The 26,408-nt window shown below is 40.7% G+C and overlaps 1 protein-coding gene across 1 annotated transcript; it reads left to right on the top strand.

Annotated features, from left to right (window-relative positions):
- Positions 1-418: 418 nt before the first annotated feature.
- On the top strand, positions 419-23,315 carry LOC117557412 (DDB1- and CUL4-associated factor 1-like). The gene is given in 14 exon segments (XM_034233247.1): positions 419-564; positions 2,246-2,370; positions 13,496-13,572; positions 15,644-15,766; positions 17,508-17,663; positions 17,830-18,091; positions 18,094-18,159; positions 18,518-18,741; positions 19,763-19,791; positions 19,958-20,215; positions 20,999-21,197; positions 22,246-22,328; positions 22,406-22,490; positions 22,904-23,315. Coding segments are annotated over 14 exon segments (2,085 nt in total). The 3' UTR covers positions 23,156-23,315.
- The last annotated feature ends 3,093 nt before the right edge of the window (positions 23,316-26,408 follow it).

Raw genomic sequence — 26,408 nt, 5'->3', positions numbered from 1 at the left:
CCCCTGGGGTTGATTTGGGCAACGGCGAACATGTTGTCCGAACGAACGAGCACATGCCTGCCCAAACAGCTCCCCTGGCTCGACTGGCACGCTACGGAGGACTCTCCTACATGTCTCCGTAGTGGTGACTGGGCCAGCCAAACCTGGCGACGAGTCTGTACCAGAAAGGACATAACTCGTCCCAATTCCCTAGTCATTAGGGCAAAGGCCTGCAGTGATCACTGAGGCCCAGCAAAGAAGGCTCGGCCGGAGCCTGCTGCAGCGAGGTGGAGACGGCCAGCATTAGATGGGAGAGGGAGTTCCCGTGCCGCTGCTGCGTCGTAGGCCCTACAGAGCAGCCCATCTGTGACCCTGCACTGAGGCGAGGGCACCTGACCCAGGCCTTAGAGCCTCGTCAGGAGCCAGAATCAGGGAGGCGATGGCAGGCTCAATGGGTGGCATGCCCCACCCTCGCCGGGTCCTGCATGGCAGCCAAGGTCCGGGCATCGGAGCCAGCGTGGCGAGGGCCCTGGTGTCCTCCAGCATGCCTGGAGCTCCCTCAGGTACTCCTCTGAAGGAGGAACGGTGAGGGGGACAGGGGCTGGGCTACGCCTGAAGAAGGCACTAGCCTGAACAAGTCGGCCTGCGGAACCGGAATCTGCAGGTGCGCCAGGGCCGTACGAATAATGGCCGCCATGGAGTCGCCTCCACGCCCTGCAGGGAACCCTCGAGCGGGACCTCGTCCTCCGTCTCTTCATTGAAGAGGTTAGCCGAAGCCGCTAGCGACAAGGCATCCTCATACAGAGGTGCGGCAACCGAAGGAGGGGAGGAGGCGGCACACTAGCAGCCCTATACCGGGCCCTGGCTGAAGGGCCAAGAGGAGCGACTTCCATGTCCATGTCGGTAGTAGCTGATCCACTTTAGAGGACAGCCTGTTTCTAGTCCTCCTATTGGGGGGTGCACCCATGGCCATCGCTCCCTCAAGTCGCCGGGGACGGCCGAACTGATCTGGAGGAGGATGTGACCAAGAGAGGTGTCCGTTGGCTGCCGCCAGACGTTCCACCTCAGTGATTCTAGCCACTCTGAGTGCCCGGGGCATGCAGCTACAGTTCATGCAGGGCTACCGTGAGAGCCTCCCTTAGATGCTCGAGGCCGAGGCAAGAGGGGCAGCGGTCATGGCCGTCCTCGGGCTCAAGAGAAGCCATACAGGCGCTACATGAATGAGCCATTCTGTAGGTAGCCAGATGCAGCGTAGCCGGGTGCGGAACACAGCCTTCACCAGCTACCTGCTTAACGGAAAAGAGTAGAGCCGCGCCGCTACTCGCCAAACAGAAAAGGGATGTAATTACACCCACGTTACCGGCAGAGGGAGCGGGAGCGAGAGCACTGCCTTCACCTAGCTGGATTAATAAACAAGGCAGTTCAGCATTACCAGGAGCGGGGGCGAGAACACTGCCTTCACAGCTACCTGCTTAACGAAAAGGGTAGAGCGGTGCTGCTACTCGAATAAACAAGGCAGTTTAGCGTCTACCAGGAGCGGGGGTGAGAACACTGCCTTCACCTAGCTGGGTAAAATAAAGAAGCTTTAACAAAGCTAAGACCAGAAACTGGCTTCTAAAGAAAAAACAGCATGGGAAACTCCGCTACTGCTAACCAGCTAAACAGAAACACAGCTAAAGCCAGAGAACTCAAAATGCTAATGGTAGCTTGGCACAACGCCGCGGTCAGAACAAGTACAAAAGCACAGCACGGGCAACTCCTGGGAGAGGGAGCAGAAACGCCACCGTCACCAAAAAAGTTCAAGCCCAAAAAGCAAACGGATAGTAATTAGGACAACTAGGCTGGGAGAGGGAGCGGAAACACTGCCATCACCAACCAAGCCGACACCAGTCCGAACGAAGTCTCTGCGCAGCCGGCCACAGCTCCTGGAGGACGGGTAAGCCCGCGGCTCCGACTGGATGAGTCTCGAAGCTGCACGCAGCCAGCTTTGCAGAGAATCCTTGACAAATGTTCCAACCGAACGCACGCTGTAGGCTACAAAAATGTAGCCACGGTACTCTCGCGCAGCGAAGGAAGATGAAAAGGAACAGATCCTCTGACGACACCGGTGTCACGTGTGGGTCACAGGTGACTTTGTTGTTATTGGTACTCGAGATGCGCATGCGCGCGATGGGACAGTATCCAGTGCTAAAGCAACCGCCCCTGGTCAGTAGGGACGAAATAGAACCTGTGTGTGAGATAATGATAATATAACTTGTGTGTGCAGGAGTGACACGGTACGTTACGCTCTGGATATCCTGGCCCTCCTGGTGGTGGTTCCTAAAGTCCAGCTGGTGCTCGCTGAGACCGTGGAGGTCCTGGACGAGACCCGCTCCCCTGTCTCCACTGTGGGTCAGTGACGTTTCACTGTGGATCTACTTTATGTTATCATTATTATTATCAGAGAGGGGAAAAGTACTCGCATCCTTTACTCAAGTAGAAGTACAGATACTCGTGTAGGGCTGCTCGATTATGGCAAAACTCATAATCTCGATTATTTGGGTCAATAATTGATATCACGATTATTAAAAACGATTATCCATTTACTTTGAAAACATCAATTTATTGAAAAAAAATGAACACTATGTTTTTAACAGTTGATTACCCTGAACTTCAAGTAAAATTCAACTGAAAAACCAATAAAAAAAAACATTTAAATAAAGAAATTAAAACATTTAAAATAAAATAAATAATTGTTTTATTTCGATTATGTTGTTTTCATAATCGTTGCAAGCCAAAATCGTAATTGCGATTCAAATACGATTAATTGAGCAGCCCTATACTCGTGTTTAAAAATACTCTGGTAGAAGTACTGACTACACTTCTTTACTCAAGTCAAAGTAAAGAGGGCTTTGAAATGTACTTCAGTAAAAAGTACCCATAACTAGCAGCTGCTTTTAAAGAGTACCTGACCTCCCTTTATATCAATAGAACAATAATGTCATTGTTAGCTAATGAATGTTTCCATGCTGAACAACGGCAACATGACACGTTTCCATTGGTCCCTCTTCTTTAGAGAAGACCAGGAAATGATGGATACACGGATCGTGTTCAAATCAATAGGCACGCAATGACTCTAAAGAATAATGATCACGCCATCAAACACACATTCAGACTAACGGAACCAGCTGTTTGGAAAATGAGGAGAAGTAGAAAGTACAGGTATTTGTTGTTCAACATGTAAGAAGTAGAAAGTACAGGTATTTTAGTTCAACATGTAAGAAGTAGAAAGTACAGGTATTTGAGTTCAACATGAGGAGAAGTTAGAAAGTACAGGTATTTGTGTTCAACATGTAAGAAGTAGAAAGTACAGGTATTTGAGTTCAACATGTAAGAAGTAGAAAGTACAGGTATTTGTGTTCAACATGTTTAAGAAGTAGAAAGTACAGGTATTTTAGTTCAACATGTAAGAAGTAGAAAGTACAGGTATTGAGTTCAACATGATGAGAAGTAGAAAGTACAGGTATTTGTGTTCAACATGTAAGAAGTAGAAAGTACAGGTATTTGAGTTCAACATGTAAGAAGTAGAAAGTACAGGTATTTGTGTTCAACATGTAAGAAGTAGAAAGTACAGGTATTTGAGTTCAACATGTGAGAAGTAGAAAGTACAGGTATTTGAGTTCAACATGTAAGAAGTAGAAAGTACAGGTATTTGAGTTTCAAATCATGTGAGAAGTAGAAAGTACAGGTATTTGGGTTCAACATGTAAGAAGAGTAGAAAGTACAGGTATTTGAGTTCGAATGTGAGAAGTAGAAAGTACAGGTATTTGTGTTCAACATGTAAGAAGTAGAAAGTACAGGTATTTGAGTTCAACATGTGAGAAGTAGAAAGTACAGGTATTTGAGTTCAACATGTAAGAAGTAGAAAGTACAGGTATTTGAGTTCAACATGTAAGAAGTAGAAAGGTACAGGTATTTGAGTTCAACATGTAAGAAGTAGAAAGTACAGGTATTTGGGTTCAACATGTAAAGAAGTAGAAAGTACAGGTATTTGAGTTCAACATGTAAGAAGTAGAAAGTACAGGTATTTGTGTTCAACATGTAAGAAGTAGAAAGTACAGGTATTTGAGTTCAACATGTAAGAAGTAGAAAGTACAGGTATTTGAGTTCAACATGGTAAGAAGTAGAAAGTACAGGTATTTGGGTTCAACATGTAAGAAGTAGAAAGTACAGGTATTTGGGTTCAACATGTAAGAAGTAGAAAGTACAGGTATTTGAGTTCAACATGTGAGAAGTAGAAAGTACAGGTATTTGTGTTCAACATGTGAGAAGTAGAAAGTACAGGTATTTGAGTTCAACATGTAAGAAGTAGAAAGTACAGGTATTTGAGTTCAACATGTAAGAAGTAGAAAGTACAGGTATTTGTGTTCAACATGTGAGAAGTAGAAAGTACAGGTATTTGAGTTCAACATGTAAGAAGTAGAAAGTACAGGTATTTGAGTTCAACATGTGAGAAGTAGAAAGTACAGGTATTGGGTTCAACATGTAAGAAGTAGAAAGTACAGGTATTTGAGTTCAACATGTAAGAAGTAGAAAGTACAGGTATTTGTGTTCAATATGTGAGAAGTAGAAAGTACAGGTATTTGAGTTCAACATGTAAGAAGTAGAAAGTACAGGTATTTGAGTTCAACATGTAAGAAGTAGAAAGTACAGGTATTTGAATTCAACATGTGAGAAGTAGAAAGTACAGGTATTTGAGTTCAACATGTGAGAAGTAGAAAGTACAGGTATTTGAGTTCAACATGTAAGAAGTAGAAAGTACAGGTATTTGAGTTCAACATGTAAGAAGTAGAAAGTACAGGTATTTGAGTTCAACATGTAAGAAGTAGAAAGTACAGGTATTTGAGTTCAACATGTGAGAAGTAGAAGAAAGTACAGGTATTTGAGTTCAACATGTGAGAAGTAGAAAGTACAGGTATTTGAGTTCAACATGTAAGAAGTAGAAAGTACAGGTATTTGTGTTTCAACATGTAAGAAGTAGAAAGTACAGGTATTTGAGTTCAACATGTGAGAAGTAGAAAGTACAGGTATTTGAGTTCAACATGTGAGAAGTAGAAAGTACAGGTATTTGAGTTTCAACATGTGAGAAGTAGAAAGTACAGGTATTTGAGTTCAACATGTGAGAAGTAGAAAGTACAGGTATTTGAGTTCAACATGTAAGAAGTAGAAAGTACAGGTTTTTGAGTTCAACATGTAAGAAGTAGAAAGTACAGGTATTTGAGTTCAACATGTAAGAAGTAGAAAGTACAGGTATTTGAGTTCAACATGTGAGAAGTAGAAAGTACAGGTATTTGAGTTCAACATGTGAGAAGTAGAAAGTACAGGTATTTGAGTTCAACATGTAAGAAGTAGAAAGTACAGGTATTTGAGTTCAACATGTAAGAAGTAGAAAGTACAGGTATTTGGGTTCAAAATGTAAGAAGTAGAAAGTACAGGTATTTGAGTTCAACATGTGAGAAGTAGAAAGTACAGGTATTTCAGTTCAACATGTAAGAAGTAGAAAGTACAGGTATTTGAGTTCAACATGTAAGAAGTAGAAAGTACAGGTATTTGAGTCAACATGTAAGAAGTAGAAAGTACAGGTATTTGAGTTCAACATGTAAGAAGTAGAAAGTACAGGTATTTGGGTTCAACATGTAAGAAGTAGAAAGTACAGGTATTTGAGTTCAACATGTAAGAAGTAGAAAGTACAGGTATTTGAGTTCAACATGTGAGAAGTAGAAAGTACAGGTATTTGAGTTCAACATGTAAGAAGTAGAAAGTACAGGTATTTGAGTTCAACATGTAAGAAGTAGAAAGTACAGGTATTTGAGTTCAACATGTGAGAAGTAGAAAGTACAGGTATTGAGTTCAACATGTGAGAAGTAGAAAGTACAGGTATTTGAGTTCAACATGTGAGAAGTAGAAAGCTACAGGTATTTGAGTTCAAACATGTAAGAAGTAGAAAGTACAGGTATTTGAGTTCAACATGTAAGAAGTAGAAAGTACAGGTATTTGTGTTCAACATGTAAGAAGTAGAAAGTACAGGTATTTTGAGTCAACATGTGAGAAGTAGAAAGTACAGGTATTGAGTCAACATGTAAGAAGTAGAAAGTACAGGTATTTGAGTTCAACATGTAAGAAGTAGAAAGTACAGGTATTTGAGTTCAACATGTAAGAAGTAGAAAGTACAGGTATTTGGGTTTCAACATGTAAGAAGTAGAAAGTACAGGTATTTGAGTTCAACATGTAAGAAGTAGAAAGTACAGGTATTTGAGTTTCAACTGTAAGAAGTAGAAGTACAGGTATTTTGAGTTTCAACATGTAAGACAGTAAGAAAGTACAGGTTTTGAGTTCAACATGTAGAAGTAGAAAGTACAGGTATTTGAGTTCAACATGTAAGAAGTAGAAAGTACAGGTATTTGGGTTCAACAGTAAGAAGTAGAAAGTACAGGTATTTGGGTTCAACATGTAAGAAGTAGAAAGTACAGGTATTTGAGTTCAACATGTGAGAAGTAGAAAGTACAGGTATTTGTGTTCAACATGTGAGAAGTAGAAAGTACAGGTATTTGTGTTCAACATGTGAGAAGTAGAAAGTACAGGTATTTGAGTTCAACATGTGAGAAGTAGAAAGTACAGGTATTTGGGTTCAACATGTAAGAAGTAGAAAGTACAGGTATTTGAGTTCAACATGTAAGAAGTAGAAAGTACAGGTATTTGGTTCAAAATGTAAGAAGTAGAAAGTACGGTATGTGAGTTCAACATGTGAGAAGTAGAAAGTACAGGTATTTCAGTTCAACATGTAAGAAGTAGAAAGTACAGGTATTTGAGTTCAACATGTAAGAAGTAGAAAGTACAGGTATTTGAGTTCACACATGTGAGAAGTAGAAAGTACAGGTATTTGAGTTCAACATGTAAGAAGTAGAAAGTACAGGTATTTGAGTTCAACATGTGAGAAGTAGAAAGTACAGGTATTTGGGTTCAACATGTAAGAAGTAGAAAGTACAGGTATTTGTGTTCAACATGTGAGAAGTAGAAAGTACAGGTATTTGAGTTCAACATGTGAGAAGTAGAAAGTACAGGTATTTGGGTTCAACATGTAAGAAGTAGAAAGTACAGGTATTTGAGTTCAACATGTACGAAGTAGAAAGTACAGGTATTTGTGTTCAACATGTGAGAAGTAGAAAGTACAGGTATTTGAGTTCAACATGTAAGAAGTAGAAAGTACAGGTATTTGAGTTCAACATGTAAGAAGTAGAAAGTACAGGTATTTGAGTTCAACATGTGAGAAGTAGAAAGTACAGGTATTTGAGTTCAACATGTGAGAAGTAGAAAGTACAGGTATTTGAGTTTCAACATGTGAGAGTAGAAAGTACAGGTATTTGAGTTCAACATGTGAGAAGTAGAAAGTACAGGTATTTGGGTTTCAACATGTAAGAAGTAGAAAGTACAGGTATTTGAGTTCAACATGTAAGAAGTAGAAGTAGTACAGGTATTTGTGTTCAACTTGTGAGAAGTAGGAAAGTACAGGTATTTGAGTTTCAACATGTAAGAAGTAGAAAGTACAGGTATTTGAGTTCAACATGTAAGAAGTAGAAAGTACAGGTATTTGAGTTCAAACATGTGAGAAGTAGAAAGTAAGGTATTTGAGTTCAACATGTGAGAAGTAGAAAGTACAGGTATTTGAGTTCAACATGTGAGAAGTAGAAAGTACAGGTATTTGAGTTCAACATGTAAGAAGTAGAAAGTACAGGTATTTGAGTTCAACATGTAAGAAGTAGAAAGTACAGGTATTTGTGTTCAACATGTAAGAAGTAGAAAGTACAGGTATTTGAGTTCAACATGTGAGAAGTAGAAAAGTACAGGTATTTGAGTTCAACATGTAAGAAGTAGAAAGTACAGGTATTTGAGTTCAACATGTAAGAAGTAGAAAGTTACAGGTATTTGAGTTCAACATGTAAGAAGTAGAAAGTACAGGTATTTGGGTTCAACATGTAAGAAGTAGAAAGTACAGGTATTTGAGTTCAACATGTAAGAAGTAGAAAGTACAGGTATTTGAGTTCAACATGTAAGAAGTAGAAAGTACAGGTATTTGAGTTCAACATGTAAGAAGTAGAAAGTACAGGTATTTGAGTTCAACATGTAAGAAGTAGAAAGTACAGGTATTTGGGTTCAACATGTAAGAAGTAGAAAGTACAGGTATTTGGGTTCAACATGTAAGAAGTAGAAAGTACAGGTATTTGAGTTCAAACATGTGAGAAGTAGAAAGTACAGGTATTTGTGTTCAACATGTGAGAAGTAGAAGGTACAGGTATTTGAGTTCAACATGTGAGAAGTAGAAAGTTACAGGTATTTGGGTTCAACATGTAAGAAGTAGAAAGTACAGGTATTTGAGTTCAACATGTAAGAAGTAGAAAGTACAGGTATTTGAGTTCAACATGTAAGAAGTAGAAAGTACAGTTATTTGGGTTCAAAATGTAAGAAGTAGAAAGTACAGGTATTTGAGTTCAACATGTGAGAAGTAGAAAGTACAGGTATTGAGTTCAACATGTAAGAAGTAGAAAGTACAGGTATTTGAGTTCAACATGTGAGAAGTAGAAAGTACAGGTATTTGAGTTCAACATGTGAGAAGTAGAAAGTACAGGTATTTGAGTTCAACATGTGAGAAGTAGAAAGTACAGGTATTTGAGTTCAACATGTGAGAGTAGAAAGTACAGGTATTTGTGTTCAACATGTAAGAAGTAGAAAGTACAGGTATTTGAGTTCAACATGTAAGAAGTAGAAAGTACAGGTATTTGGGTTCAACATGTAAGAAGTAGAAAGTACAGGTATTTGTGTTCAACATGAGAGAAGTAGAAAGTACAGGTTATTGGGTTCAACATGTAAGAAGTAGAAAGTACAGGTATTTGTGTTCAACATGTGAGAAGTAGAAAGTACAGGTATTTGAGTTCAACATGTGAGAAGTAGAAAGTACAGGTATTTGGGTTCAACATGTAAGAAGTAGAAAGTACAGGTATTTGAGTTCAACATGTAAGAAGTAGAAAGTACAGGTATTTGAGTTCAACATGTAAGAAGTAGAAAGTACAGGTATTTGAGTTCAACATGTAAGAAGTAGAAAGTACAGGTATTTGAGTTCAACATGTGAGAAGTAGAAAGTACAGGTATTTGAGTTCAACATGTGAGAAGTAGAAAGTACAGGTATTGAGTTCAACATGTGAGAAGTAGAAAGTACAGGTATTGAGTTCAACATGTGAGAAGTAGAAAGTACAGGTATTTGTGTTCAACATGTAAGAAGTAGAAGTACAGGTATTTGGGTTTCAACATGTAAGAAGTAGAAAGTACAGGTATTTGAGTTCAACATGTAAGAAGTAGAAAGTACAGGTATTTGAGTTCAACATGTAAGAAGTATCAACATGTAAGAAGTAGAAAGTACAGGTATTTGAGTTCAACATGTAAGAAGTAGAAAGTACAGGTATTTGTGTTCAACATGTAAGAAGTAGAAAGTACAGGTATTTGGGTTCAACATGTAAGAAGTAGAAAGTACAGGTATTTGTGTTCAACATGTAAGAAGTAGAAAGTACAGGTATTTGAGTTCAACATGTGAGAAGTAGAAAGTACAGGTATTTGAGTTCAACATGTAAGAAGTAGAAAGTACAGGTATTTGAGTTCAACATGTGAGAAGTTGAAAGTACAGGTATTTGGGTTCAACATGTAAGAAGTAGAAAGTACAGGTATTTGTGTCCAACATGTAAGAAGTAGAAAGTACAGGTATTTGTGTTCAACATGTGAGAAGTAGAAAGTACAGGTATTTGAGTTCAACATGTGAGAAGTAGAAAGTACAGGTATTTGAGTTCAACATGTAAGAAGTAAGAAAGTACAGGTATTTGAGTTCAACATGTAAGAAGTAGAAAGTACAGGTATTTGTGTTCAACATGTAAGAAGTAGAAAGTACAGGTATTTGAGTTCAACATGTGAGAAGTAGAAAGTACAGGTATTTGAGTTCAACATGTAAGAAGTAGAAAGTACAGGTATTTGAGTTCAACATGTAAGAAGTAGAAAGTACAGGTATTTGAGTTCAACATGTAAGAAGTAGAAAGTACAGGTATTTGGGTTCAACATGTAAGAAGTAGAAAGTACAGGTATTTGAGTTCAACATGTAAGAAGTAGAAAGTACAGGTATTTGAGTTCAACATGTAAGAAGTAGAAAGTACAGGTATTTGAGTTCAACATGTAAGAAGTAGAAAGTACAGGTATTTGAGTTCAACATGTAAGAAGTAGAAAGTACAGGTATTTGGGTTCAACATGTAAGAAGTAGAAAGTACAGGTATTTGGGTTCAACATGTAAGAAGTAGAAAGTACAGGTATTTGAGTTCAACATGTGAGAAGTAGAAAGTACAGGTATTTGTGTTCAACATGTGAGAAGTAGAAGGTACAGGTATTTGAGTTCAACATGTGAGAAGTAGAAAGTACAGGTATTTGGGTTCAACATGTAAGAAGTAGAAAGTACAGGTATTTGAGTTCAACATGTAAGAAGTAGAAAGTACAGGTATTTGAGTTCAACATGTAAGAAGTAGAAAGTACAGGTATTTGGGTTCAAAATGTAAGAAGTAGAAAGTACAGGTATTTGAGTTCAACATGTGAGAAGTAGAAAGTACAGGTATTTGAGTTCAACATGTGAGAAGTAGAAAGTACAGGTATTTGAGTTCAACATGTGAGAAGTAGAAAGTACAGGTATTTGAGTTCAACATGTGAGAAGTAGAAAGTACAGGTATTTGTGTTCAACATGTAAGAAGTAGAAAGTACAGGTATTTGAGTTCAACATGTAAGAAGTAGAAAGTACAGGTATTTGGGTTCAACATGTAAGAAGTAGAAAGTACAGGTATTTGTGTTCAACATGAGAGAAGTAGAAAGTACAGGTATTTGGGTTCAACATGTAAGAAGTAGAAAGTACAGGTATTTGTGTTCAACATGTGAGAAGTAGAAAGTACAGGTATTTGAGTTCAACATGTGAGAAGTAGAAAGTACAGGTATTTGGGTTCAACATGTAAGAAGTAGAAAGTACAGGTATTTGAGTTCAACATGTAAGAAGTAGAAAGTACAGGTATTTGTGTTCAACATGTGAGAAGTAGAAAGTACAGGTATTTGAGTTCAACATGTAAGAAGTAGAAAGTACAGGTATTTGAGTTCAACATGTAAGAAGTAGAAAGTACAGGTATTTGAGTTCAACATGTGAGAAGTAGAAAGTACAGGTATTTGAGTTCAACATGTGAGAAGTAGAAAGTAAAGGTATTTGAGTTCAACATGTGAGAAGTAGAAAGTACAGGTATTTGAGTTCAACATGTAAGAAGTAGAAAGTACAGGTATTTGGGTTCAACATGTAAGAAGTAGAAAGTACAGGTATTTGAGTTCAACATGTAAGAAGTAGAAAGTACAGGTATTTGAGTTCAACATGTAAGAAGTAGAAAGTACAGGTATTTGAGTTCAACATGTAAGAAGTAGAAAGTACAGGTATTTGTGTCAACATGTAAGAAGTAGAAAGTACAGGTATTTGGGTTCAACATGTAAGAAGTAGAAAGTACAGGTATTTGTGTTCAAATGTAAGAAGTAGAAAGTACAGGTATTTGAGTTCAACATGTGAGAAGTAGAAAGTACAGGTATTTGAGTTCAACATGTAAGAAGTAGAAAGTACAGGTATTTGAGTTCAACATGTGAGAAGTTGAAAGTACAGGTATTTGGGTTCAACATGTAAGAAGTAGAAAGTACAGGTATTTGTGTTCAACATGTAAGAAGTAGAAAGTACAGGTATTTGAGTTCAACATGTGAGAAGTAGAAAGTACAGGTATTTGTGTTCAACATGTAAGAAGTAGAAAGTACAGGTATTTGTGTTCAACATGTAAGAAGTAGAAAGTACAGGTATTTGTGTTCAAAATGTAAGAAGTAGAAAGTACAGGTATTTGAGTTCAACATGTGAGAAGTAGAAAGTACAGGTATTTGGGTTCAACATGTAAGAAGTAGAAAGTACAGGTATTTGTGTTCAACATGTAAGAAGTAGAAAGTACAGGTATTTCAGTTCAACATGTAAGAAGTAGAAAGTACAGGTATTTGAGTTCAACATGTGAGAAGTTGAAAGTACAGGTATTTGGGTTCAACATGTAAGAAGTAGAAAGTACAGGTATTTGTGTTCAACATGTGAGAAGTAGAAAGTACAGGTATTTGTGTTCAACATGTGAGAAGTTGAAAGTACAGGTATTTGTGTTCAACATGTGAGAAGTAGAAAGTACAGGTATTTGTGTTCAACATGTAAGAAGTAGAAAGTACAGGTATTTGAGTTCAACATGTGAGAAGTAGAAAAGTACAGGTATTTGTGTTCAACATGTAAGAAGTAGAAAGTACAGGTATTTGAGTTCAACATGTGAGAAGTAGAAAGTACAGGTATTTGAGTTCAACATGTGAGAAGTAGAAAGTACAGGTATTTGTGTTCAACATGTAAGAAGTAGAAAGTACAGGTATTTTTGTTCAACATGTAAGAAGTAGAAAGTACAGGTATTTGGGTTCAACATGTAAGAAGTAGAAAGTACAGGTATTTGAGTTCAACATGTGAGAATTAGAAAGTACAGGTATTTGTGTTCAACATGTGAGAAGTAGAAAGTACAGGTATTTGTGTTCAACATGTAAGAAGTAGAAAGTACAGGTATTTGAGTTCAACATGTGAGAAGTAGAAAGTACAGGTATTTGGGTTCAACATGTAAGAAGTAGAAAGTACAGGTATTTTTGTTCAACATGTAAGAAGTAGAAAGTACAGGTATTTGTGTTCAAAATGTAAGAAGTAGAAAGTACAGGTATTTGGGTTCAACATGTAAGAAGTAGAAAGTACAGGTATTTGTGTCCAACATGTAAGAAGTAGAAAGTACAGGTATTTGTGTTCAAAATGTAAGAAGTAGAAAGTACAGGTATTTGGGTTCAACATGTAAGAAGTAGAAAGTACAGGTATTTGGGTTCAACATGTAAGAAGTAGAAAGTACAGGTATTTGTGTTCAACATGTAAGAAGTAGAAAGTACAGGTATTTGAGTTCAACATGTAAGAAGTAGAAAGTACAGGTATTTGTGTTCAAAATGTAAGAAGTAGAAAGTACAGGTATTTGAGTTCAACATGTAAGAAGTAGAAAGTACAGGTATTTGTGTCCAACATGTAAGAAGTAGAAAGTACAGGTATTTGTGTTCAAAATGTAAGAAGTAGAAAGTACAGGTATTTGGGTTCAACATGTAAGAAGTAGAAAGTACAGGTATTTGGGTTCAACATGTAAGAAGTAGAAAGTACAGGTATTTGTGTTCAAAATGTAAGAAGTAGAAAGTACAGGTATTTGTGTCCAACATGTAAAAAGTCGTAAGTAGTGGAGTAAAGTACTGATACCAGAAAAATTTACTTAAGTACAGTAACAAAGTATTTGTACACTACTTCCCACCTCTGCTTCTTATTCTAATGAACGATGTTCTGCAGGAATGAGCATCATTCTGGGCGTGGCGGAGGGAGAGGTGTTCGTCCACGATGCAGAGATCCAGAAGTCTGCTCTGCAGGTGAGACGCTCCTTTAATCTGCTGCACTGATGCATGTTAACTATGGGATGGATTGCCATTAAATGTATGTATGTGTCCCACAACGGGGACATTTACAGGGTGGGCAGTGCAGGTATCTTATGTGTTTTATAGGGCAAATAAAGTATATATAAGGTATTTAATGCAGTGTATCAGGTATCTAATGCAGTTTATAAGGTATTTAATGCAGTGTATCAGGTATCTAATGCAGTTTATGAGGTATTTTTAATGCAGTGTATCAGGTATCTAATGCAGTTTATGAGGTATTTAATGCAGTGTATCAGGTATCTAATGCAGTTTATGAGGTATTTAATGCAGTGTATCAGGTATCTAATGCAGTTTATAAGGTATCTAATGCAGTTTAAAAGGTATTTAATGCAGTGTATCAGGTATCTAATGCAGTTTATGAGGTATTTAATGCAGTGTATCAGGTATCTAATGCAGTTTAAAAGGTATTTAATGCAGTGTATCAGGTATCTAATGCAGTTTATACGGTATTTAATGCAGTGTATCAGGTATCTAATGCAGTTTGAGGTATTTAATGCAGTGTATCAGGTATCTAATGCAGTTTATAAGGTATTTAATGCAGTTTATAAGGTATTTAATGCAGTGTATCAGGTATCTAATGCAGTGTATCAGGTATCTAATGCAGTTTATAAGGTATTTAATGCAGTGTATCAGGTATCTAATGCAGTGTATCAGGTATCTAATGCAGTTTATAAGGTATTTAATGCAGTTTATAAGGTATCTAATGCAGTTTATATGGTATTTAATGCAGTGTATCAGGTATCTAATGCAGTTTATAAGGTATTTAATGCAGTTTATAAGGTATTTAATGCAGTGTATCAGGTATCTAATGCAGTGTATCAGGTATCTAATGCAGTTTATAAGGTATTTAATGCAGTGTATCAGGTATCTAATGCAGTGTATCAGGTATCTAATGCAGTTTATAAGGTATTTAATGCAGTGTATCAGGTATCTAATGCAGTTTATGAGGTATTTAATGCAGTGTATCAGGTATCTAATGCAGTTTATATGGTATTTAATGCAGTGTATCAGGTATCTAATGCAGTTTATAAGGTATTTAATGCAGTTTATAAGGTATTTAATGCAGTGTATCAGGTATCTAATGCAGTGTATCAGGTATCTAATGCAGTTTATAAGGTATTTAATGCAGTGTATCAGGTATCTAATGCAGTGTATCAGGTATCTAATGCAGTTTATAAGGTATTTAATGCAGTGTATCAGGTATCTAATGCAGTTTATGAGGTATTTAATGCAGTGTATCAGGTATCTAATGCAGTTTATATGGTATTTAATGCAGTGTATCAGGTATCTAATGCAGTTTATAAGGTATTTAATGCAGTTTATAAGGTATTTAATGCAGTGTATCAGGTATCTAATGCAGTGTATCAGGTATCTAATGCAGTTTATAAGGTATTTAATGCAGTGTATCAGGTATCTAATGCAGTGTATCAGGTATTTAATGCAGTTTATAAGGTATCTAATGCAGTTTATAAGGTATCTAATGCAGTGTATCAGGTATTTAATGCAGTTTATAAGGTATCTAATGCAGTGTATCAGGTATCTAATGCAGTGTATCAGGTATCTAATGCAGTGTATCAGGTATCTAATGCAGTTTATAAGGTATCTAATGCAGTGTATCAGGTATTTAATGCAGTTTATAAGGTATCTAATGCAGTGTATCAGGTATCTAATGCAGTGTATCAGGTATCTAATGCAGTGTATCAGGTATCTAATGCAGTTTATAAGGTATCTAATGCAGTGTATCAGGTATTTAATGCAGTTTATAAGGTATCTAATGCAGTGTATCAGGTATCTAATGCAGTGTATCAGGTATCTAATGCAGTGTATCAGGTATCTAATGCAGTTTATAAGGTATTTAATGCAGTGTATCAGGTATCTAATGCAGTGTATCAGGTATTTAATGCAGTTTATAAGGTATTTAATGCAGTGTATCAGGTATCTAATGCAGTTTTTAAGGTATAAATTGCCCATGTTTTCCCTAAACTTAGCTTCCATCTCCCCACAGGTGATAATAAACTGTGTGTGTGCCCCGGATCAGAGCCTGAGTCCTGGGGGGGGCTTTCCCCCGGCCCCCCCTTATGTTCTGCACCTCATGTGGCAGCTGGTGCAGAACAACAACGGCATCAAGGTAAAAAACACTAAAGGAACTTCAGTCTTCTTTAAAGATCTCCTATCATGCTATTTTTAGGCATATATTATGGGTCTCAGATATATACAGTGTTTCCCCTACCATTGTCTTGGAGGGGTGCTGCGCCCCGCCAACGGAGCCCCGCGCCCCCGCTGAAATTCAATGCATTTAAAAAAAAAAAAAGATATATATATATAGCACCAAATTGCAAATAATCTATATCTACGGTCACTTTTCACATTGAACATGTGCTCTTTTATTAAAAAAAACTAAACGCTTTCATTTTAAGTTGAGTTTAGTGTTTTTGACCCTAAGAAACACTGATGCATTAATCAATAACAATAATCCACAGCTCCTCTCTCTGCTCCAGAGGATTTAAAAAAAAAAATATCCCAATGCCACCCCCAGGCAGCATTCCCCCAAAGCAGTAAACTTAGGGGAAGCACCGTAAAAATATATAAAAACATGTCTATGTCTAGGAGGCGTGTGGCGCAGTAGGTAGGGCGTTGGTGTTTCGGATCAGGGGAGGTTCAAACCCCACTGCAGTCAGCATGTCGTTGTGTCCCTGAGACACTTCACCCCAAATTGCTCCTGTGGGGATTGCCCACAGTATTGAGTATGTAAGTCGCTTTGGATAAAAGCGTCTAACAAGTGACATGTAATGTAATATATATGAAGTGTTTTGCTCAAAATACCAAACAGATCATGCATTTTAGACATCGCTCATTTTAGACATCCCTCATCCCCCTCTATTTCAGCCCTGTTACTAAAGTGCTGATTCTGGGTCCTCGGCTTTAAAAAAATTTAATAAAAATGAGGGGGCGGAGCTAATGCCTGCTCAGAATTCTACGAGACTAAATGCTGCCGTGATTAAACGCCATCATGTTCCAGACCACATCAAGGATTATCTCTGAAACAGCATGGAGCTCAAATGCTGCAGCACCCCCTAGCGGCGGGCAGGGGGTGCTGAGCTCCCCTGTCTGAATTATTATTTGACGGTTATTGCTGCTCCCGCTGTGCATAATCTGTGTAACCCTAACCCTTATCTCAATGGGCCTCAAACAGTTTGGTCACAAATTATTCAAAAGATTATTTCCGCGGCACACCTTCATATGATCATTATCGTTATAAAACAAATAAGAGAATAAAGGAAAAACAGTTATGAAATACTATATGGCAGTAAAACAAGAATACAGTTTGAAAGGGGAGTGATTTGTAAAATATCCATAAATAAAAACAACATCTGTTTACAGTTCTGTTTCATCTGGGTGTTGAGAGATGTATCCATAGATCTCTCAATGTTGCTCTCAAAGTGCACCAGATTGATGCTTTCAACTTCAATATTTAAAAAAAATCTTCGCGGGGGAGCATGCTCTAGAGGAGCCCTAGAAGAGGTGAGATCCGCTCCCCACTCGTAAAAAATAGCACTTTACCCCTGCCTATATGCCATGAGCTGATTATCGAGCCTTCGTTGTAACAGTCGCGGGTGTACTGTGTGTTTGCGTGTGGGGAGTGCTTTTGTGCGTGCTCTATAGTGCCCGTAATAGTGTTCACTGGAGTCCAGCACCTCAGCACCCCCACTCAAAATACCTTCCCGCGCCTCTGCACAAACATGTAACTTTGATTTGTGATTTCACTGTAAACTACAGAAGGCTTATATAGAATATTGTATTGCCTATGACTGTTTACATGTGAGAAGCTGAATAAAAAAAAGACAAATCTATCCTTCTCTCTCTCTCAGGTGCTCCTCTCGGTTCTCTCTGTGAAGATGCCCATCACAGATGCAGATCTGATCCGAGCTCTGGCCTGTAAAGCTCTGGTTGGATTGTCCCGCAGCGCCGCCATCAGACAGATCATCAGCAAGCTGCCGCTGTTCACCAGCAGCCACATCCAGCAGGTGAATAACAACAACAACAACAACAACAACAACACACCTTCAGGGACGGGATTACACACCTGAGCATGGAGGAGAAACGCTAAACCTTAATTGGATAATTGCTGCAAAAGATAGATAACCCTCCTCCTCCTCCTCTTCCTCTTCCTCTTCCTCCTCCTCCTCCCAGCTGATGAAGGAGCCTCTGCTTCAGGACAAACGCAGCGAGCATGTGCGTTTCTGCCGCTACGCAGCGGAGCTAACGGAGCGCGTGTCGGGGAAACCTCTCCTCATGGGGAGCGACGTCTCATTGGCTCGCCTGCAGAGGGCCAACGTGGTCGCCCAATCACGGATCACCTTCTCCCAGAAGGAGCTGTTGGTGTTGATCAGGAACCACCTGGTGGCCAAAGGGCTACATGACACCGCTAACACCCTTGTCAGGGAGGCCAACCTCCCCTCCTCCCCTCCTCTGATCTGCAGGAGTCACCGCTCGGACAGACAAGGTCAACTTTTATGATTTGTCGTTCTTAACATCCATGTTTGTTTGTGTCCGCCCCCTCCCCAATAAACCGTATTTCATTTCATTTCACATTCTGTTCTTGTACATAGTCATATTCTATTTACGTTACATTTTCTTAGACCCTCGCAGGATAAACCCCCCCAAAGAAAATGGCAGAAACCGAGAGACCGAGAGACAGATATTATTATTATTTGTCGATCTTAACATCCATGTTTGTTTGTCTCCTCCTCCTCTTCCTCCTCCTCCTCCTCTTCCTCAATTTTATAATGTGTTTCTTAATGTCTTTCATGTTTGTAAAGCACTTTGAATTGCCTTGTGTTGAAAGGTGCTGTATTAATAAACTTGCCTTGCTCAGCAGGTCGTATCGGCGGCGGCCATGTTGGCTCGTCTCCTGCGTCCTCATTGGCTGTTGCCTCCTCCTCCTCCACTCCCATTCGCTCCCTCGTCCTCTCCTCCCCCTCGCCAGCGTCTCTTCCGGCGGGTCGGATTCTGTTTTCTCGAGAACGCCCGCCTGCGATCTGTAACTCTGGGAGGAGACTGAGGGCGCTGAAGCAGAAGTCGGACCACGGTGCCTTCATACAGGTCAGGGAGGCCATTTTGTTTATTTTACATGTTTTTATTTTGTGCACTTTGTTTCAGGCTGTGTCTTTTTATTTATTTAGTTCAGGGGTCGACAACCTTTTCGACATGTAGTGCCATTTAAAAAAAAAAAAAATTGTGATCAGTGTACCGACGATCGTGAATTGTCAACGGTGGGGGGGAGCCTCGCTGCGGGGAAGCAGTGTGTGGACCTCTTTCACCTGTCAGCGTAACTTACATGATGCCGTTTAAACACATTTCAAATTTCAATAATTGGTTTTAAACGGCATAATAATAAGGACGACCGTCCGTTCTGTGATTCTCCAGAACACACAGAAGGCCGCCCCTTTTGTAGCATATTCTTTTCGATGAGAGATGAGCAGATCGCCACTGGGCTTTCAACTAAAGACACTTGTACAGCATTTGTACAGCTCCTTATGGGTACTGCAATTTGTGAAGTGCTTTCCTCCGTGTTGAAACGCTCAGCACCACGGAGGAAAGCGGCAGAAAGTCGCCTGGAGTTAAAGAGAGTGGGGCTGCGTTGCGTGCATGACTTCCTTCTGCAGGTAACGGGGAGACGCGCTCTGGCGGCGGTCTCGTTCAGGATCCGAAAATACAATGTAAATATTTTTGCACACTTATTGACCCCTGATTTAGTTTATTAATTCAATGTAGGTGTGTCTTTTTATTTATTTATTTTTTAATGACACCAACGCTCACTAAAGTTCCAGTTTAATATTTAATAATAATAGAGCCCGCCCACATTTCAGATATTACGTCATATCAGCTCCGTTGTTCCCCCGTTTTTAGAGATGTGGGTACAGAGGAAAAGAGAGAGGGTTTTATTTCCTGACACTTTGAGAGTCTCCTGACACACCGGGGACACACCGGGGACACATGGTGATGTTGAGAAGACATCAATAAAAGTGCATTTTGCATGATAGGAGACCTTTAAATCTGTTAAAGCGGTCGCACATAAGCGGCAACATTGCTCAGAACATCCTCTCTTCTACTCTGGTTTCAGACTCCAGCCATGAAGAAGCAAATCTATTTGTTTTATGTCCTATATGTATTCATGTTATATATATTTGTTTTTGTATTCGGGATTGTGGGAAACGGTATTTCGATCTCTCTGTCTATAAGTTCTAAAGTTGACTTTGACTAAAGAATATATCCTCTCTTCTTCTCTGTGTTTCAGACTCCGGCCATGAAGATGCAGCCCCCCCTCGCCCCCCCCCCCCCCCCCCTCCCTGGACAGCATCATCACAGAGTTCCTGAGGGAGCAGCATGCGCGCTGCATTAACCCCGTCACCACCTGCCCCCCCTTCTCCCTCTTCACCCCCCACCGCTGCCCCGAGCCCACGCAGCGCCGCATGGCCGAGCCCAACTTCAGCGCCCGGCTGGGTGGGCGGGGCCTGTACCCGAGGCACGGGGGGGTGGACCGAGGGGGGCTGGACCGGCACCTCATCTTCAGCAGGTAGGAAGCACACTCAGGGAGTCCAAACAACCCATTGGTTATAATGACAACTGTTTAGAAGACACAAACATGAAAAAAACAGCGAGGGACATATTTGCACTTTTTTTGTGGTGGGACGGCGAAGCGGAGAGGTTTCCCACGTTGCCTTTTCGGGCTGTGACCGGCCACCAGACGCTCGCCGTCTTCCATCTGGGCCTGGCTCCAGAAGGAGGACTCGGGCTACCTCCGGGCCGGGTGTCCTCACTTTTGATGGTGTTTTTCATGGGGTCGTTGAACCACTCTTAGTCTGGCCCCTTGCCTGAGACCAATTTGCCATGGGAGACCCTACCAGGAACACAAGGTTCCAGACAACACAGTCCCCAGGTTCATCGGAGCACGCAAACCTCTCCACCACGATAAGGTGCTGGTTCTTCAGAGAGGTGTATATATATTTTATATATTTGTATTTTGTATTCCTCTGGATTGTGGGAAATGGTATTTCGATCTCTCTGTCTGTACACACAAACTGAAAGATTGACAATAAAGTTGACTTTGACTGATTTTGACTCTTCACAAAGAAACCCCTCGACTAACGGAGGAGAGATGGCAATGGATGTGGTGTTTTATAAAATAAAGATAATACATTTACAACGTAGAGAGTCCAAATGTTAGAATAGATAATGTGCATATCTATATGCAAAGGAAATGTCAAAAGATCCAGGTGGGAGTCCCGATCCACCAGGTGCTGAACAAACTAAATAATAATACAGGTTTTAAAAAGCCGTTTTCTCGCTCTGTGTTCAGGTTTCGCCCGATGTCGGTGTTCCACGAGGGCGACGGAGACGAGAGCGGCTTCACCTGCTGCGCCTTCTCCGCCCGGGAGCGCTTCCTGATGCTGGGAACCTGCTCCGGACACCTCAAGTTCTACAACGTGTTCTCCGGGGAGGAGGAGGCCAACTACACATGCCACACCTCCGCCATCACACACCTGGAGCCCTCCAGGGTGCGTCACTGACACACAACACAAAGTCTAGTATTAAAATAGTATCTTTAGTTTTAGAAAACCCAGCAAAGGATTTAAGGGATGTCCTGGTTATTCTTGAAGCAAATATAACTAATATTCTTATTTTTAATATACGTTTTTGTCCTACGTTTCTGGTGTTTTCTTCTTCTTTCTTTCTGTTTTTTTTAGGTTTTGTAAACATATGTCTCTCTCCATAGAGGCTGAATCATCATGTTAATCACATAGTTATCATATGCCTAAAACAGTCCTGATGCTCTTCTAGGTAATCACACATCCTGTCATGAACACAGCTACTTTCCCCGTTTAGTTCCGTTAGTACCGCTTATGTTGCGTTCACACCGCAAAGACTACTTAGAACTTTTACCCCCATTTTTAGTCCCTGCTAGAGAGGTGGTACCAACCTGGGGAGAAAAAAGTACCAAGTACCAGTACCTTGGCTGGGCGAATTGCAAACCTCGCCCGTGAAACTCTGAAAAGTTTTTTGAAGCGGCCATATTGTATTTGCTGGCAGTAGCATTATTAGCATTAGCATTAGCATTAGCCCCGCGCACCAACGGAGAGAGACTAACTTATGGCAACACAAAAGAAACATGGGAGCGGTGGAGATGAGGAGGTGTCGGCGTTCTGGCGATTTACTCGGAAGTCTTCAGTAGAAGCTGCTGGGAGTCCCAGCAGCTTCTACTGAAGCCAGTCCCCAACTCCGGGGACTTCCGGCCGGGGACTTCGGGTGGCAGTATACGCCGTGAAGTTGTTTGCGGCCTGCCAGTAAACCCGAAGCAGAAGAAGACGAGGTGACGTCAGCGGCTCATTTGCGTAATCTTCCCTCAGGGTAAAGTACTCCGGTGTGAACGCGATTGGTACTGAATGCCCTGCGGTTATAAGTACCGTGGCAATAAGTGCCGGAAATAAGTACGGCAAAGTGCGCGGCGTGAAAGCGGCTTTTGTTATCATGTTACTCTCATATTGCAAGAGGACATTCAGGATTTCCCAACATATTGACAGTAACGTGTATGTTTGTGTTTCTCAGGATGGGAAGCTGCTGCTCACTTCTGCCTCCTGGAGCGTCCCGTTATCTGCTCTCTGGAGTATAGACAGTGTCTTCACCCTCAAGTAAAAACAGTGACACTCACACACACACACACACTCACTCACTCACTCACTCACTCACTGTTTCTCACTGTTTGCAGGAACTCGTTTGTGGACGATCACTACGTGGAGTTCAGTAAACACTCTCAGGACCGAGTCATCGGCACCAAGGACCAGGTCGCTCACGTAGGTCCCACAAAATGTTATTTGGATATATTATTTTACATCTTAAACACCATTTTTCAACATTTCATTGTGTCTTTTACTCTGTCTCTCGTTAGTTTTGTAGCGCGTGGCATTGGGGCGAATCAGAAATCACTAAGACAGACCTCCTTATTAACTTCTATATTCTGGTCCCTTGTTTTCATTATTACATTATACAACATCTGTATCAAATACACACACAATGGCCTTTTTAAAATGTGTCATCAAGGAACATTTGGATTATTTTTTTGGATGTTTTTCTCCCCTATAATACTCCTTTATCAACAGTATATTACAGGGGTCTTTGTTCCTGACACTTTCAGAGTCTCTGAACACAGAGGGGACACATGTTTATGTAGAAAAGTGGATATTGTTAATATTTCTTTCTGATTCAGATCTACGACATCCAGACGGGCGTGAAGACCCTGACGCTGAACGACCCTTCGCTGGCCAACAACTACAAGAGGAACTGCGCAACCTTTAACCCCAGCGACGACCTGGTGCTGAACGACGGCGTGCTTTGGGACGTCCGAAACTCACGAGCCATTCACAAGTTTGACAAGTTCAACATGAACATCAGCGGAGACTTCCACCCCAACGGCCTGGAGGTCATCATCAACACCGAGATCGTATCCTCTCATTCATGATGATAATAATAATGCACTTTATTCTAAACTTGCCTTGCCTAGAAATGATGAAGACTTAATGGAAACCAAGAGGCTTCTCATGGCTTGGCTATTTATGAATGGGCAAAGTTAGCTTAGCTTAAGTCCTGAAGGGTAAACCAGACGGACTAGCTCCATTCATAAATGCGTAAAAATGCCTTTAAAAAGGTGTAAAAATGTACGTGCTTTTACACGCTAGTCTCGGACAATTTCTTCGCCAATTTCAACTATTCATGTTTGAACTTTTGTATTCGTTGGGCAATTTAGATTTCTGTCATCATAAGATATATTGTTTGCCAGCACTGTTTATACAAATATATGTGAACCTTTAGGATAATTCTGATTTTATTTTCTATTTTAACATCAAGTCTTGCAAGAAACAACTCGGAGGACGTACCAGTCATTCTGCATGGTAAACTAGGCATTAGTTAGTATGCCGTGTGCATATGTACTGTTCTATAGTTCTACTTTAGAACCGTCCTGTAGTTGTTCTACTTTAGTACCGTCCTGTAGTTCTACTTTAGTACCGTCCTGTAGTTCTACTTTAGTACCGTCCTGTAGTTCTACTTTAGTACCGTTCTGTAGTTCTACTTTAGTACCGTCCTGTAGTTCTACTTTAGTACCGTCCTGTAGTTCTACTTTAGTACCGTCCTGTAGTTCTACTTTAGTACCGTCCTGTAGTTCTACTTTAGTACCGTCCTATAGTTCTACTTTAGAACCGTCCTGTAGTTCTACTTTAGTACCGTCCTGTAGTTCTACTTTAGTACCATCCTATAGTTCTACTTTAGAACCGTCCTGTAGTTCTACTTTAGTACCGTCCTGTAGTTCTACTTTAGTACCGTCCTGTAGTTCTACTTTAGTACCGTTCTGTAGTTCTACTTTAGAACCGTCCTGTAGTTCTACTTTAGTACCGTTCTGTAGTTCTACTTTAGTACCGTCATGTAGTTCTATTTTAGTACCGTCCTGTAGTTCTACTTTAGTACCGTCTTGTAGTTCTACTTTAGAACCGTCCTGTAGTTCTACTTTAGTACCGTCCTGTAGTTCTACTTTAGTACCGTCTTGTAGTTCTACTTTAGAACCGTCCTGTAGTTCTACTTTAGTACCGTCCTGTAGTTCTACTTTAGAACCGTCCTGTAGTTCTACTTTAGTACCGTCCTGTAGTTCTACTTTAGTACCGTCCTGTAGTTCTACTTTAGTACCGTTCTGTAGTTCTACTTTAGAACCGTCCTGTAGTTCTACTTTAGTACCGTTCTGTAGTTCTACTTTAGTACCGTCATGTAGTTCTATTTTAGTACCGTCCTGTAGTTCTACTTTAGTACCGTCTTGTAGTTCTACTTTAGAACCGTCCTGTAGTTCTACTTTAGTACCGTCCTGTAGTTCTACTTTAGTACCGTCCTGTAGTTCTACTTTAGTACCGTCTTGTAGTTCTACTTTAGAACCGTCCTGTAGTTCTACTTTAGTACCGTCCTGTAGTTCTACTTTAGAACCGTCCTGTAGTTCTACTTTAGTACCGTCCTGTAGTTCTACTTTAGTACCGTCCTGTAGTTCTACTTTAGTACCGTTCCTTCGTTGGTCTGTAGTTCTGCTGCAGTTGGTCTGTAGTTCTGCTGCAGTTGGTCTGTAGTTCTGCTGCAGTTGGTCTGTAGTTCTGCTGCAGTTGGTCTGTAGTTCTGGTCTGTAGTTGGTCTGTAGTTCTGCTGCAGTTGGTCTGTAGCTCTGCTGCAGTTGGTCTGTAGTTCTGCTGTAGTTGGTCTGTAGTTCTGCTGCAGTTGGTCTGTAGCTCTGCTGCAGTTGGTCTGTAGCTCTGCTGCAGTTGGTCTGTAGTTCTGCTGCAGTTGGTCTGTAGTTCTGCTGCAGTTGGTCTGTAGTTCTGCTGCAGTTGGTCTGTAGTTCTGGTCTGTAGTTGGTCTGTAGTTCTGCTGCAGTTGGTCTGTAGCTCTGCTGCAGTTGGTCTGTAGTTCTGCTGTAGTTGGTCTGTAGTTCTGCTGCAGTTGGTCTGTAGTTCTGCTGCAGTTGGTCTGTAGTTCTGCTGTAGTTGGTCTGTAGTTCTGCTGTAGTTGGTCTGTAGTTTGCTGCGTTGGTCTGTAGTTTCTGCTGCAGTTGGTCTGTAGTTCTGCTGTAGTGGTCTGTAGTTCTGCTGTAGTTGGTCTGTAGTTCTGCTGCAGTTGGTCTGTAGTTCTGCTGTAGTTGGTCTGTAGTTCTGCTGCAGTTGGTCTGTAGTTCTGCTGCAGTTGGTCTGTAGTTCTGCTGTAGTTGGTCTGTAGTTCTGCTGCAGTTGGTCTGTAGTTCTGCTGCAGTTGGTCTGTAGTTCTGCTGTAGTTGGTCTGTAGTTCTGCTGTAGTTGGTCTGTAGTTCTGCTGTAGTTGGTCTGTAGTTCTGCTGCAGTTGGTCTGTAGTTCTGCTGTAGTTGGTCTGTAGTTCTGCTGTAGTTGGTCTGTAGTTCTGCTGTAGTTGGTCTGTAGTTCTGCTGCAGTTGGTCTGTAGTTCTGCTGTAGTTGGTCTGTAGTTCTGCTGCAGTTGGTCTGTAGTTCTGCTGTAGCTGGTCTGTAGTTCTGCTGCAGTTGGTCTGTAGCTCTGCTGCAGTTGGTCTGTAGTTCTGCTGTAGTTGGTCTGTAGTTCTGCTGCAGTTGGTCTGTAGTTCTGCTGTAGTTGGTCTGTAGTTCTGCTGCAGTTGGTCTGTAGTTCTGCTGCAGTTGGTCTGTAGTTCTGCTGTAGTTGGTCTGTAGTTCTGCTGCAGTTGGTCTGTAGTTCTGCTGCAGTTGGTCTGTAGTTCTGCTGTAGTTGGTCTGTAGTTCTGCTGTAGTTGGTCTGTAGTTCTGCTGTAGTTGGTCTGTAGTTCTGCTGCAGTTGGTCTGTAGTTCTGCTGTAGTTGGTCTGTAGTTCTGCTGTAGTTGGTCTGTAGTTCTGCTGTAGTTGGTCTGTAGTTCTGCTGCAGTTGGTCTTAGTTCTGCTGTAGTTGGTCTGTAGTTCTGCTGCAGTTGGTCTGTAGTTCTGCTGTAGCTGGTCTGTAGTTCTGCTGCAGTTGGTCTGTAGCTCTGCTGCAGTTGGTCTGTAGTTCTGCTGTAGTTGGTCTGTAGTTCTGCTGTAGTTGGTCTGTAGTTGGTCTGTAGTTCTGCTGCAGTTGGTCTGTAGTTCTGCTGTAGTTGGTCTGTAGTTCTGCTGCAGTTGGTCTGTAGTTCTGCTGCAGTTGGTCTGTAGTTCTGCTGCAGTTGGTCTGTAGTTCTGCTGCAGTTGG

Source organism: Gymnodraco acuticeps, unplaced genomic scaffold (genome assembly GCF_902827175.1).
Source record: "Gymnodraco acuticeps unplaced genomic scaffold, fGymAcu1.1, whole genome shotgun sequence".
Lineage (NCBI taxonomy): Eukaryota > Metazoa > Chordata > Actinopteri > Perciformes > Bathydraconidae > Gymnodraco > Gymnodraco acuticeps.
The sequence above is the reverse complement of the archived record's forward strand: the minus strand, read 5'-3'. Positions and strand labels throughout refer to the sequence as shown.